Source organism: Nyctibius grandis, chromosome 11 (assembly GCF_013368605.1).
Source record: "Nyctibius grandis isolate bNycGra1 chromosome 11, bNycGra1.pri, whole genome shotgun sequence".
Taxonomy (NCBI): Eukaryota; Metazoa; Chordata; class Aves; order Nyctibiiformes; family Nyctibiidae; genus Nyctibius; species Nyctibius grandis.
In genome coordinates this window covers 24,381,385-24,396,449 of record NC_090668.1, presented here as the reverse complement: position 1 = coordinate 24,396,449, position 15,065 = coordinate 24,381,385, and the positions used below count along the sequence as shown (strand labels likewise).

The 15,065-nt window shown below is 50.9% G+C and overlaps 1 protein-coding gene across 1 annotated transcript in view; it reads left to right on the top strand.

Annotated features, from left to right (window-relative positions):
• The window catches only part of IGDCC3 (immunoglobulin superfamily DCC subclass member 3), a 110,156-nt gene that overhangs the window by 75,905 nt on the left and 19,186 nt on the right, over positions 1-15,065 (top strand). The window contains exons 6-7 of the mRNA XM_068409829.1: positions 3,174-3,332; positions 11,883-12,048. Coding sequence (XP_068265930.1) covers positions 3,174-3,332; positions 11,883-12,048 — 325 coding nt within the window. The remainder of the gene's footprint in view (positions 1-3,173; positions 3,333-11,882; positions 12,049-15,065) is intronic.

Sequence of the window (15,065 nt, the reverse complement as noted above, 5' to 3'; positions counted from 1 at the left end):
GAGGCCCAGCAGAGTGATGAGGAGGATGGAGCAGGCTGGGAAAGCAGAGATATTTCTCTAGAAGCCCTTTTCAGCGCTCAGGAAGGGAGGAATTGAGCAAGAGGCGTATGGGATGGTCTGGCACAGTGATCTTTACTGGCTGTTAGAGGTGGCCACACTCTCTGGATCGAGTGGCAGATCCCCTGAGGTTTCTGAGCTTGGAGAGCTTTGATCTTCAGGGAAGTGAAAGATGCTTGGTTGACAGGAGATGTTTCTTCAGACCACCACACCTCTAATTAATAGCTGGAGCTAGAGAGATAACTGAGGACGTATCGATGCCAGTATCTGGACTGTGTGGAGTGCCTGCTGCAGGCTGGGTCTTTGCATGCTTAAATTATGTAGCACGTTATAAATAATACAGTAAAGCTACTGACATTCAAGTCACATTTCTGTGGTATTTCTTAAGGCGATGTTGTGATGAAGCATCCAGGTATGGCCACTTTGCATCTTTCACTGGTCCCATCCCTCCCGAGAGAGAGGGATTTGATTTTTATGCCTATTGTAAATATGGACTTCCAAAAGGTCTAATTTAAAAGATGAAATCGAGTTCAATTTGAATTTAATTCAGACCTCTTTACACTTCAGTTCGAATGATGTTTGAAAGGAATGGTTCCTTCTTATTGCTCATTAAATGTGGGACAGGTCATGTTTTACTGTCCTTTTTATGACTGAGCCATTTGCTGCTGCAGTGGCTTGGCCAGCTGTGTGATCATTTAATCATTTAATGACATTGTTTTTCTCTCTCTAAAAGACCCGAGCATTTTTCTTTGTAATGCAACTAACGAAGTGGTCTGGCATTGCCTGCCTAACGAAGCAAGGAAACCTTTAAGTTTAAAAATTTCCTGAAAAACAATCTACGAGGAGCATGGCAGGAGATACGTTTGTGAAGTGCTTTGTAGCTTTCAGTCCATGTTTTGCTGGTGTTTCCTAATCATTAATCTGAAATGGGATCCCCCACTTGTATGGTCCAGGCTTTCGAGCTGATGAACATGTGGTGCTCTCACTAGTGCTACCAGAGACCCTTGCTCTCCATCCCATCACGTGCCTTTCTGTGGGGATCCAAGCTCTTGCTGGGCAGCAGGTTGCAATGTGGCATTTCTGGGTTGATGGTTAATTTGTCCCTCTCCTTGAGTGCTGCTTTGCCTTCACGTTTTCCCAATCGATTCCAGAACCTGTTGGTTATGAAAGGCCCAAATCCTCGTAATATTCTTTATTATCCAAAGCATGATATTACCTCTAAAGCATACGATTGCAGGATAACTTCTAACTAGCCCTGCACGCCTGTCTATGTTGAAACATGCAGCCTGCCCTAGGTCAGGCATGAAGCAGGTCTTGTTCAGGGGCCATGTTGGTGTACAGCAGAAGCTATGAAGGAAATCCTTGGGGATAATGGGGTGTCTTGGGGTGACTGCAGCAGCCCCATGGCAGCTTGTGTTTCCCTCTGTGTTTTCCATGAAGGTTTCCCATTGCTGGATAACACCACACAACACACTGAAGTGGTCGTGTGCCATGAATATGGGTAACCAGCCCGAGTCTGAGGTCCTTCAGCACTAAACGTCCCTGGAAACTGTTCTGCCCACTGGATGGTGATAAATTTTGAAGCGGGTTGAACAGCCGTTACGTAGCATCTCTGAGGAGGTGGCCCACGGGAGCGGAAACCAACTAGAGCATCTCAGGTCTTTCCCCATGACCCATTGCTTTCCTCCAGTGCCGTTCTGGTTTTATTTGGCATCTTCCATTTCCTTAGCAAGATTATGGCACAGACCAACAGAACTCGCAGGAGGCAGTTTTCAGATTAATTTTTCCTTTTAGTAGCCACAACATTATAGCATGAGACACATCTACGGAGGGCTCGTCAGATGGTCAGGTGGGGAGATCACCAGGGCTGGTTCTTGCTTCTCCCCTTTCTGTACGTTCTTTAAACTCCCTCATGAGCAAAGGCAAGAGAGGAACTGGATTCCCATTTCCCATCTGATGGAAGTGTGCTCCCTTTAACTGCTCCTCCAGTAAAGCTACTCCCTGCCTTGCCCCTCTGCTCAGACACCCTGACGCGTGCTAGGACTGATTTAGAGCTGCCTTTGTCAGACAGTGTCTTAAAACACAAACCAATGAAACAATAAAAAGCAATAGCCTGATACTAATGAAACACATTGTAATTAGAGCTGGCTGGGAATTTTCCAGTGAAAACAGGCTTTGTTGGGAAAAGGTGAATTCCCTGATACTGACCTATGTCACGTTAAGCGCTTTGATTTTGCAGACCTGGTTTTCTGGAAACATCGCTGCTGTCCTGCCAGCCTGCCTCAGCCCCAGCGCGCCGGGTGAAGGCTCCTTCGAAGCCAAAGGCACTGAGCGGATCTGACCATCCAGCTCACGGTTTAGCTCGTTGGCCCTGGGCTATTCTGTGTGTTCGAGAACTAAAGAATTGAAAATCCAGTGTTCACAGAGTTTCTAAAGACACAAAGATCCAGCAAGGTTTATCAGGCAGAAAGGTATAACTTGTGACTCAGGAAATCCCCAGGTCATAAATGGCAGTTGGCTGGGAGAGTGCATCGGGGAAGTACTGCTGTAGGTTGGCTGGTCTTCTCCTTCCCAGAGCCTCTGTGGTGGAAGCAGGCTGTTGAGCTGGTTGGATCTTTGGTCACTAATGTAAGAACCCAGGCAATGGCTCGCAGAAGCTGATATCATAGAATCACAGAATGGTTTGGGTTGGAAGGACCTTAAAGATCATCTAGTTCCAACCCCCCTGCCACAGGCAGGGACACCTTCCTCTAGACCAGGTTGCTCATATGATTTAACTTGATTTAACCATTCTGTTGAAAAGTGTTCTGGGTGCCTCCTCTTAATCTGAACACATAGTTGAAAGCTTTCATGTTTTCTGGGATGGTACCTTGGTTTTCCCAGCAGCACAAAGCGTGGTTTTGGGCAAACATCTAACTGAGGATCCTGGTTTTCTCCAGAAGGCCATTCTGCTGAGAGCATCAGCTAAACCCCATTGCCTTTACTTGGGAAATCCCAGTGCCAGAGCATGGCACCACTCCACGAGTACTTCGATTGGACCTCACCGAGGGCTGTGCCCTGGCGAACCTCACACAAAGGTCCAGCATGTGACTCTTATCCTTTTCCCCTTCTTTCAGACGGCCGCCCGATTGGCGTGGAGGGCATCCAGGTGCTGGGGACAGGAAATCTCATGATCTCGGACCTCACCGTGCAGCATTCTGGCATCTACGTGTGCGCCGCGAACAAACCCGGCACTCGGGTGCGAAGGACCGCGCAGGGCAGGCTCGTTGTGCAAGGTGAGCAAACCCGGGGCTCGCGGAGTGGTGATGCTGACTTTGCTACTCTGATGGTATCAGACAAAGCACTTCTTTTCTAGACACATGGTTTTCCACGTAGGTTTATGTCTCTGTGTGCCACGCAGGTGAATAGCAACCAGGTATCATTCAACTGAGGCCTCAGCTGCGTGGGTTGCAATGGTTTCCCACCCCATCACAGGCATTTATGTGACTTAACAGACACTGGTTGTTACTTGTTATCATACTTGTACATCTCAGCAGAAAGCCTGGGCTGAATTAATCAGCCAAATTCCTCTCTCACCCCTGCATGGTCCTTAGTGGTATAGGAACACAGGCACTGTTCTCATATTGGACCCCTCTGCATGATAGATATCACTCCTGCAGTGATATCCAGGAGTAGAGATCACTCACAGAGTATTTCTGTCCAACTAAAGTGGCACAAGGAAGTCTAAAGCCATTTCCAAAAAGTCAGTAAGACTCTTTTCTTTAGCAGTCGACACTGCATCTTTTGGGGGCCATGCCCAGGAGATGCAGGTTGCTCCCCTTCCCTGCAGCAGACGTCCTGAAATGCCACTTTTAAAGGGTGATCGAGCCCAGAGCAGATATCAGCACTAAAGAAACCAAACAAATCCCCTCCACATGCTCTGCACGACCAGTCTCCATGGTGAGGGGCACCAGGCAAGTATTCCAGAAGGCAAACCCAGCTGGCTGCAGCTCTGAATGGCAGTAATCCACCCCTGATTACAGGCACTCACCTCCTCTTCAGGCTAGTCCACTTAAAGCATCTTGCACTCTCATCAGTTCACTCATTAACTATTGACTGATGATATCCTGAATCTATAATTATACACCTCCTGCCAGCGTGAGCTAATTGAACCTTTCATGTTGGTGATGGGGAAAGTGCCCTGCTCCAGCCCTGATGCTCACCTGACAGGTCCCGGGGGCCGCTGGCGGTGATCCGGCACCGCACCGCTTGTGCAGCAGCCGTGCTCCCTGGGTGCTCGCAGCCCTTTTCCCCTTGGCCTTGGGAGCAGAGAGGAGCGGTGTAGAAAGGGTGCTTATACAGGGCTGCTCGTGCCTCCCGAGTCCCAGGTGCTGATCAGCCACAACAGGAGCTGAAAACTCGCCGTTTAATTTACTGTTGGATTTCTGGGTGAGTGATGCAATGAGGGGGCCTCCCAGCTGGCTGGTGGTGGGCACCCCGGTAAGTCCCCTTATGAGGAACCACCAACCCAGGCATTAAGAACAACCTTGCCATACTGATACAAACCCTTCGGAGCTGCTGCAGGACAGCTCTGCACGTGGTGCATGTGGCAGAGGTCTGCTAAACCCAAAGGCAAAGCTGATGTACAGGAGGCAGGCAGGCAGAACCAGAAGAAATTACCTGGGAAACCTATGAAGTTGTAAAAATACAGCTATTGAGTACTGCTGACTGCTCCTGTTAGCAACTGGATGAGAGGGGGAAAGATGACACAACTTCTTGTTGCTACGGATCGGCAGTTTTCAGTCTCTTTGGAGATTTGAACATCAGCTCCTGAGCAGCTGCTCTAGCGCTGGAGTTCATCTGGGGTAGATTTACTGTGGATTTTCACCTGGGGAACCAAGATGAGAATTTATCCCTACAAGGGTAATCACAGGGCCATGGGAGCCCCCTCGCTGTGGAAGGGGGATGCTCCTGCGTTCAGCATCAGGAGAGAAGTTGGCAGTGGTATGGAGAAGCATGGCCAGTGTGTCCTTGGTGTAGCCCTTAGACATGAGCTGTGGTGTCCAGGACCCCAACCCATGTTGCCCATCCATAAAATGCTTCCTGTTTTCGGGGTGGCTGTCGTTCCTAATGGCAGACCCTGGCCAGGCAGCCGGACTCATCCCGGGTTTGCCCACCCTCCCTCTGGAAGCAGCTTTTCCTTCCTCTGAATCTCATTTTGTCTGAATTTTCCAGCTGAGAGGTACAAACGTTTGCTGTTCAGGTTGGTCTGGGAAGAAAACACCCATCATGACTGACGTGGGAGACTGGGGGTTTTATCTTTGTCGAGATGTCAGCGATGCAAATTACATCCGTAAAGAGAATAAAAGCAAAGAGCAGACTATCAAAAGCCTGGCTGGAGAGGAAGTTAGCACAGGACTGGGACAATAAGGCGTCCTCAAAGCGCGCCAGGCCAGGTACTTGCTGCCTTTATGCAGGGGCCCTTGAAGTGCCTGGAGGCACAAATTAACTCGGCCCTCGTCTTTTGAAGGAGGCGCGTTTTATAGGTGGGAAACTGGGGGAGAAAGGGCGATGTTTCCTGTTGTAAGGCAAGGAGTTAGCGGGAGGCTGGGGCCGAGACCACGTCCACCCTCCTGCTGCCAGCGGTGGGCCTCGTCCCCATCGCGGCAGCCGCGTCCTGGTGCGGGGCTCTGCTCTTGCTCCCTCGCTGATGTCCTTTCGTGTTGCCGGCTCTCCTTCAGATCATCTCACGTCGTCTGATTATCTTCCTGGGAATTCCTCCTCCCTTCCGAGGAGCAGGCGTCAATCCCCCGCTCCCTCCCTCCCTCCCTGCCCTCCCCTGGCCATTTAGGCTCCTTTGATCTCTTTTGTGAGGTTCTCCCACAAGAAAGTTTCCATTTTCTCTTCAGATCCCGGCACGGCCATTTGAATATCGCTTTGTGCCGCCAATGAAAAGTCTCACGGGGGGAGTTGTGGAAGGGCCGAGGGCCGAACGCGTCGGCAGCTGAAGCGGAGGGTGTGCGTGCGTGTGGTGCAAGGGAAGAGCAGGCTTCGGTGGCAAGGGAGGGGAAAAAAAATATATCAAAGCGCTTTCTCTCTACCTCCTGTGCAATCTTTTGTGCTTTATTATGTGTTTGGTGTCATAACAAACTGATGGGCTGTGAATGGCCAGATGGTCACCAGTGTTCTCCACTCCACGCTTCATTTCCTCCTGAAAGCTACGCAGAAAAATGAGAGCCCATCTCATAAATGAGCGCCCATCTTAAGGACACGTTTCTGAAGGCTCTGCTGACAATGACTGCCTTGTTCGCCGTGCTTTCTGCCGGCAGAACCGGGCAGCGCTCCTTGGTCCAGCAGATCCGGCCACCGCTGCGTTCCCTGACGTTTCTGCTGTCGTTCTTGCTCTCTGGCATTGCGAGCCTTGGCTGCGGGGTTGAATTCATCAGCAGATGTATCGTGGTTGCTGTGTTTTAGGCTTGGCTCTGTGGTACTTGGTTTGTCCTCGAGTTTAGCCCTAAATTCATGCTGTGAAACCAGCTTCAGTACATGCTGCATGGGTCAATGTTCCCCATGGAGCAGTCCCCTTCCTGCCCATGTTTTCCTTCTCAAGAAAAGCCACCACGCAGGGACAGGTGGGCACTCAGATCTCATCCGTTGCGATGCTGGAGTGAGCTGGGGTGCCTGAGCCCTCCAGAGCATCCTCCCAGGAGCACGCCTGTAGGTGACGTGGGAACACGTCCTACTGCTGCAGAGCTCCAGCCTGCACCTTGCCAGGACAAGAAGTTCATGATACCCACTGCTGGCTGATGGACAGCCTCCATGACAGCCTCTGCCTGTTTCCCAGGGGACGTGGTCACGGGTTCCATCTTTGGCCCTAGCAATCCCACCAGCTCTGCAGCTTAACTATTGTAGTTACTTACATAAGCATCAGGGCATCCTCTGTAGCCAACGGAGAGAAGCCCAGTGGGCAGCAGTTCTGTGTCTTAAATCTCCTGTCATCTGATGCTGTGCTTGACTGACTTCCCCATTGACCTGTCTTCTCGTTCATACCCGTATTGTAAGTTCCAGTAGCCTAATTTATGAGGTTTTGTTGTTTCCACATTATTCTTTCTTGTCCTCACCCCAGCCTCCCTCCCTCACCCTGCCACTCTGGCTGCTTGAGAATTAATGGTGAGGGTGGTGAGACCCTGGCCCAGGTTGCCCACAGAAGCTGTGGCTGCCCCCTCCCTGGCAGTGTTCAAGGCCAGGTTGGATGGGGCTGGGAGCAACCTAGTCTGGTGGATCTAGAGAGATGGAGCCCGTCCGGGTCTCCCGTTACAACCCGCAGTTACGGTGCATCTTCATGCTATCACAGTTTGTTGAGCACAGTAAAAGCTATTGAAGCACTTCGTTAGCGATTCTGGGGGTGGTATTAAGTGTTATTGCTTTTTGATACCAATGTCACGCTTTTAAATATTCATTAAAACTGCATGATCCCCTCCCTCCCATTAAGTCCTGAATAATCAACGCTCTCGTTTCTTCATACTTCACAAGCCAGGGCCAGATCCTGCCCGCTCCTGCTCACCAGGTTGGAATCCTCCACTCTTAACAGTGATCCTCATTAAGATCTTCGTTTAGATCTTCATGGAGGGCTGAGAGACGCTTCCTTTCACTGCCTGCCATGGCCTTTTGGCATGTAGGGTGGAAGGGGGAGAGATGTTCAGGCCGCTGCGCCTTCGTGCAGGGCGAGATGAGCACTGACAAGATGCTCTATTAATTATGAATGACGAGGGGGTGGAGGGCTGGCAGCAGGCAGGGCGTTGCTTCTGTTCCTTTCCTGCTAACCCAGGGCCAGGGGTGGCAAACTCTCGGTTCTGACTCCCACCCCGCTACAACCTCCCTTCAGGTAGTTGTAGACTGCACTAAGGTCACTTCTGAGCCTCCTCTTCTCCAGGCTAAACACCCCCAGCTCCCTCAGCCGTTCCTCGGAGGTTAGACCCTTCACCGGCTTGGTCGCCCTCCTATGGATTAAGACCCTGGTGGCACCCAGACCATGTGCTTTCTCTGATGCTGTCAGAAGCTGGTGATGGGGACAAGGAGCCTTTTAACTCCATGGGTTTCTGCTGCAGCCTGAGCCCTTCTGCCGCTACAGCTCCACACTGCTGCATTTTCTGCACCCAAAGGAGGAGGGTGAGACCTGAGCAGGACAGAGGGATGGCACCGAGCAGGGACAGCTCGGCGCAGCAGAGGTGGGAGACGCTTGAAGGAGTGCCCACCTGCTCCCTAGAGAGCTTAAGCAAGTTAACCAGGGGCCGGGGTTTTGGTCTGGTTGTGTTTAGCAAGAGGAGGGGAGCGGGGAGCCGAGGAACCCAAGGGGCCGCAGTCCTGAATAGCATCGCTGGCGCCGAGCCAGCGGCCGCAGCTGCGCGTTCGTCGCCCCCGAGCCACACGCGACACCGCTCCAATTACTCCCTCTTGACACGGGCTAATAAGGGAGGCCAAGGAGAGCCGGCAGGTCCAGGAGGGTTACGCCGGATGCTTCTTTCCATATTTAAACTTTTGTTTCTGCTGGAACAAACGGCGGGTTTGCGATTTGGTGAAGCGGGGAGGGGGGAGGCAAAGGCAAAGAGCCAAGCGGCAGGATCTTTAATGGAGCTGGAAGGTGGCCGTGTCCTTCCTTGGCATCGTGGGTTTGCACCTGCAGGTGCAACTTGTGGGCATAGATGAAAGGAGGGAGGTGCACGGCCACTTGCAAAGTAATTGCTGCTGCAAAACCGCGCCAGCACAAAGTGGGGGGCGGGAGGTTGGGGAAGTCTGGGAAATCAAGTCTCTAACACTCTCCCTGTGCGCCACAAAGGGACTATTCACTGCAGGGAAGAGGGGCTTTTCCCCCTGTTTATCCATGCTTCCAACTTTTATTGAACCCATCCTGAATTTTCTTTTGATTGATAGGTCTAGCGGGGGGGAAAAAAACGGAGGGGAAAAAGACGGACAAGGGATCGATTGGCACCTGGGAAGTTTAGCAGGAGGTTCTGGAAATACGTATGCGTTGGGTTGCTGAGATCAGGATCATTAGCAGAGCCGAGCGCCGGCAGAAGTGGCCTGACAAGAACTCTGCCAGCGGACACCCCCCACCGCTGGCATCAGTCAGCCCTGCCATGCTCCGCTTCCCTTTGATTATTGAAAATGAAAGAGGGGGCTCCTTCGAGGTAGACAAGCTCTTCAATGAATTTCCATGTCTTTCTGCTCACAGGACTCGTCATGTGCATGACTTTGCTCTTACACACACGCACCTTGGCCTTCTTGCAGCAGCAGCGATGCTCTTCCCTCGCATGCACGCGGCTGGGGAAGAGCTTTATCACCCCGTGCTCCTGCAGCAAACCCTGGGGGGCTTTTTGGCCCTGAACCTCAACGCTCGGCTCTTGCATAGCTGCTCCCACCTGCAGCCTGGCCACCCCTCAATGCGTTTTGCTGAATCGCTTTGCTCCCTTCTCCCATCCCAGCATCTCTGCTGGTGGCAGAGCCCACCAACCCCACGCTTGGAAGATGCCCGCGAGTGGCACTGAGAGTGTCTCCCTGGATAACTTTGCTTTCGTTGGACAAATTTAACACCAGCCATCCATTATGTGCCACTAGTCGGTGAGTCCAACAGAGGGCTACGAGGATGATGAAGGGACTGGAACACCTGCCTGATATGGAAAGGTTGAGAGACCTGGGGCTTTTTAGTCTGGAGAAGAGAAGACTGAGAGGGGAACTGATTAATGTGTATAAATAGATGAGGGCTGGGTGTCAAGAGGAAAGGGGCAACCTCTTGTCACTTGTGCCCTGCGATAGGACAAGGGGCGATGGATGCAAGCTGGAGCACAGGAAGTTCAACCTCAACATGAGGAAGAACTTCTCTACTGTAAGTGTTACAGAGCACTGGAACAGGCTGCCCAGAGAGGTTGCGGAGTCTCCTTCTCTGGAGACTTTCAAGCCCCGTCTGGATGCGTTCCTGTGTGACATGATCTAGACTGGTCCTGCTCTGGCAGGGGCGTTGGACTCGATGATCTCCAGAGGTCCCTTCCAACCCCTGACATTCTATGATCTATGATTCTATGAATTCATCACGGGCCTGTGCCTCTCATCTGTTTGTCTTCATTGCGGCTGCTGCCAGTTCCACCTGATTTTAGGTTTCAGCAGCAACATGGGGTATATTTATCGCTTTGCCCTTTGAAGCGTAGCTGCTTGAATAAACTCACCTATTTGGCAGCGTCTTTCAGGCCCTGCTTTCTGTAGGCTGATGCGCTGGTTTATTCTGATAAATGATTTTAAATCTATTTTGACCTGCTGGAAGCGGGGAAATCACTCTCCATTTCAAAATGTTAAAGGTGAAAACATTTGGTTATGAGATGAGCAGCAGCTACAGGCATGGTGGAGTCTTCTGCCAGGCTTGACAGGACCCCAAGGGTCCCAAGCTGCAAACCTGGGGTAAAAAAGGCTCCCCAGTGTATTTATACTGGGAGAATCTGCAGCAAATCCGATTTTACTGGAGAAGGAAGAACCCGCCAGATTGCTGTATGCACATCCATACGTTTCTTTCCATTTGCAAGCAGTCTGCTCACGCCGTACAGGTCCTTTGGGCAAAGCCAGGGCGTTGCTCTAGCTCTGCCATCGATGAAACAGCACATCCTCCCAGCCACAAATACTACAATTGCTGCGTGTAGCTGCAGCTTCCCTTCCTCACCGCTCTTTGTGCTGTCAATACGTGCTGATTTCTGCAAGCCTCCGTAGCCGAGGGCACGCTTCTGCCAGGGTGATGGCCCTGCGTGGTTACGCACGCTTGCAGGTTTACTGGAGCCTGCTGACCTTCCAGCCCGTCCCCCGAACAGGCAGGATGCGTTTTTAAATAACCTTTGGCAGATATGGATTATTTTGCAGCATTGGGGGTGATTTCAGTGGGAGACTGGGGAGAGGTGAAGGGGGCTTAGACCTTGGTGCTGTTTGCCTGAACCCCGCAGGACTCACCTCGGCTCTCCATACAGTGCTGAGCTGACCTTCGGGTGCTTCTGGGAAGCCATGACTGCCACGATGGGCAACCAAATTGCAGCATTGCACTGATTACAGACAGGCCGTCCAAACCATAGTTATCTGCTACTCGTGCTGGGCGTTGGCCAAGCATCCCTAGCGTAGCCAGCCGGTCTGGGGAAGTGATCGTCCCTCTGTACTCGGCACTGGTGAGGCTGCACCTTGAATCCTGTGTCCAGTTCTGGGCCCCGCACTTCAAGAGAGATGTTGAGGTGCTGGAGCGAGTGCAGAGGAGGGCAACCAAGCGGGTGAAGGGTCTGGAGGGTCTGACCTACGAGGAACGGCTGAGGGAGCTGGGGGTGTTTAGCCTGGAGAAGAGGAGGCTCAGAGGTGACCTTATTGCAGTCTACAACTACCTGAAGGGAGGTCGTAGCAGAGTGGGAGTCGGCCTCTTCTCCCAGGCAACCAGCGCTAGGACAAGAGGACACAGCCTCAAGCTTCACCAGGGGAGGTTCAGGTTGGACATTAGGAAGCATTTCTTCTCAGCAAGGGTCATTAGCCATTGGAAGGGGCTGCCCAGGGAGGTGGTGGAGTCACCATCTCTGGATGTGTTTGAGAAAAGACTGGACATGGCCCTTAGTGCCCTGGTCTAGTTGCCATGGTGGTGTCAGGGCAATGGTTGGACTCGATGATCCCAGAGGGCTCTTCCAACCTGATTGATTCTGTGATTCTGCGATCCCGTGTCCCCAGGCAGACAAGGCTCATTGAAGCCCAAGCTAAGAGATTGGGTTGCTCTTTGTACGAGGATAAAGTGGGATCATCATGGCTTTTCTCACCCTCCTTCTCCTTCCTCCTTGCAGCCCCTGCAGAATTTGTGCAGCATCCGCAGTCCATTTCCAGGCCCGTGGGAACTACTGCCATCTTCACGTGCGTGGCCCAAGGGGAGCCGCCCCCACAGATCACTTGGCTGAGGAACGGGCAGATCCTGGAGACCAGCGACCACATTAAGCTGAAGAATAACAACAGGTACGTCCTCGTGTGCTGGCCGCTGGCACCGCGGCGCGGGGTGGAGGGCAGTGTGAGACACACAGCTGGGTTGTGGCATTCCTCAGCGTCAGTCTGGAGTTACCACGTGTGGAGGACTGACATTGCTACCCAATGGTCCCAAAGTAGCTGTCCCTGCGGTTGTCATTCTTGGGCAAAGAGCAAGTTAGCTCACACAGACAGCAGGTTTGAGGCAGGTGTGTGTGATGGTTCATTTTGGACCGGTCGGTGGAGGCTGGCAGAGAGCAGTGGGGTCTGCAGCACAAAGTTAGGCTTTGATTGGTAATGCAGGAACCCAGCAAAAGTTTGTCTTCAGTCCTGATCATCATCTGGGTGTTTCTGGAAGGACCAAATGTTGTCCCCGGAGTTGGCAGGGACCACACTCACTCTGCAGTGGAGGAACCACGCTTTAACCCCTGAACATTGACCTGCCTGGGTGTGCAAATGCAAATACATTTGAAATAATATTTGTGTGGAAGCTGACTTGCACTAAACTTCAGCTTTTTATCTCACTGGGGAAGAGAGTTTTCTCTGAGTACTAAATAACTGTGTTTTTGTGCAAGTGGATGGGGATCTTTGTACTGAGGAAATGACATGGTGGGATGCACTTAGCATGAAAATTACAAGTTGACAACATATTTTCTATGGAAATAGCATGAAACGGTATACTGAAAAATAGTAGTACCTGTGTTGTAAACCTAAACTATTGGTAGAGATTTGTGCTCTCTGGTGTCACGTAGTGGAGTGGGAGTCGGCCTCTTCTCCCAGGCAACTAGCACTAGGACAAGAGGACACAGCCTCAAGCTTCACCAGGGGAGGTTCAGGTTGGACATTAGGAAGCATTTCTTCTCAGTAAGGGTCATTAGCCATTGGAAGGGGCTGCCCAGGGAGGTGGTGGAGTCACCATCTCTGGAGGGGTTTAAGAAAAGCCTGGACATGGCCCTTAGTGCCATGGTCTAGTTGACATGGTGGTGTCAGGGCAATGGTTGGACTCGATCCCAGAGGTCTCTTCCAACCTGAGTGATTCTGTGATTCTGTGATGTGGCTGTTACCTGTATTAACAAATGTATCTTATGAATGCAACTACCCAGCCTCGCTGGAGGGTACAGACCTTCAGTTTAGCTAGTTGGGAAGTGCTGTGCAGGCACCATGGCTTGTTCCTCAGGGGAGAAGAGCGGGTTTATTTTTCAAAGTTTCTATTTAATATGGCTTTTTGGTTTGAGGTTTGAGACTTTTTTTTTAAAGCTTTGTGGCATGACTTCTAAGGAAGTTGCATAGACTTTCTCAAAAGCAAGGAACTTCAGAAATTCCATGCATCTGGACATCCTGTATAGCTGTTCAAGTGGAAGGTAGGATGTGAACTGAAGTCATGTGTGAAAATCCATAGGGGGCCTATAGGAAAGCTGGAGAGGGGCTTTTTACAAGGGCAAGTATTGACAGAACGAGGGGGAATGGTTTTAAACTGAAAGAGGGGAGATTTAGATCAGATATTAGGAAGAAATTCTTCCCTGTGAGGGTGGTGAGACACTGGCCCAGGTTGCCCAGAGAAGCTGTGGCTGCCCCCTCCCTGGCAGTGTTCAAGGCCAGGTTGGATGGGGCTGGGAGCAACCTGGTCTAGTGGAAAGGGTGTCCCTTCCCATGGCAGGGGGTTGGAACTAGATGATCTTTAAGGTCCCTTCCAGCCCAAACCATTCTGTGATTCTGTGATTCTATGAAGGAGGGAAGGATGTGAGTTGCAAGAAGGATAAGGTGTGAGCTGTAATAAAATCTTCTCAGTCAGTGGAGGATTTCTCCGAGCTGGAAGTCTTTAGAGCTTCAGGGAAGTTTATGTGTGCACAAACAGACAGCACTCAATCCAGGCTCGTGGTCTTCTAGTTCATTGCATGGGTTTCTGAGGAATGTGTGCCCTTACGATATGAACAGAGCAGAAATGGGAGAAGGAAAATTAGTGCATCCCCTGTAATTGACCAGGAAGCGAAGTCAGAAGTGACCAAAGACTTTACAAGCAGTCATTAAATCCATGGCAAAACTCACACTGAGTCCAACTCTGCGTCTTGCCCATGTGTCTTGCCTGTGAAATCATTCCTCTTCACTGGTTGGAGAGGGTAAAAATAGGGTCTTTGGTCATGGTCGTGTCTCCTGGCCAGGTCTCTGTGCCTGGAGCTGTGCTACACGTGCATGTGAACTGCGTCTTGGCGAACATCGCTGTAATCGTTTTCTTATGGCGATCATTTCATGCAATTTAGCGTCAGCCTTTTCCACTGCGACCTAAATGATCGGATCACGTTGCATCTGGCCCAGGCTGGGGGAGCTCAGTCAGTTACTGGGGCTCAGCTGACACGTGGCATCCTCTCAAGCCATAGTAACGCGATTGTAAAGCCGAGCCCTAAGGCCATCGTGCTTGACGGTGTTGAACTTTTGGCTTCTTTCGCACTAGCCGTGGTCTACTCTGACCCCCAGCTTCAGGCAAGTGGCCATGCCTGGTGGTTTCCAAAGCTGTCACTCTGAAAAATGCCCTCGCTGGTACAGCAGAGCTGGGTGCTCCATGAATTGGAGGAAACAGATCAACGGCTGGTTTTTTTTTTTCTGAGCTTTTTCAAGTTGTCCTTTGTTTCATTCTCAGGGGCATGACGAAGCGCTGTAACCCACTTAGTTCCAGGCAGAATCAGTTTGTGATTATGCCTTGGATTTATCAGTCTGTTGCACTTGGAAAATATTTGTCCGTGTAAAGATGGATCTCGAATCTACTGGTAATGAAGCTACTAAAATGCACTATGAGCTTTTTAATTAGATTACATGGTTTTCTAGAAAATTCATTTGGATTAAAACTCTGCTTAATATGGCAATAAAGGTCTGAATGCCCCCAAAGGGATTTTTAGAAAAAAAGACTAAGTCATCCCAAATCATATCATGTGCTAATTGATTGCAAAATATATCATTATGAGCAACTTCATTCTTGTAAATGAGCACAGCTAGAAGCGAGGTCCAGACCTGCAGAC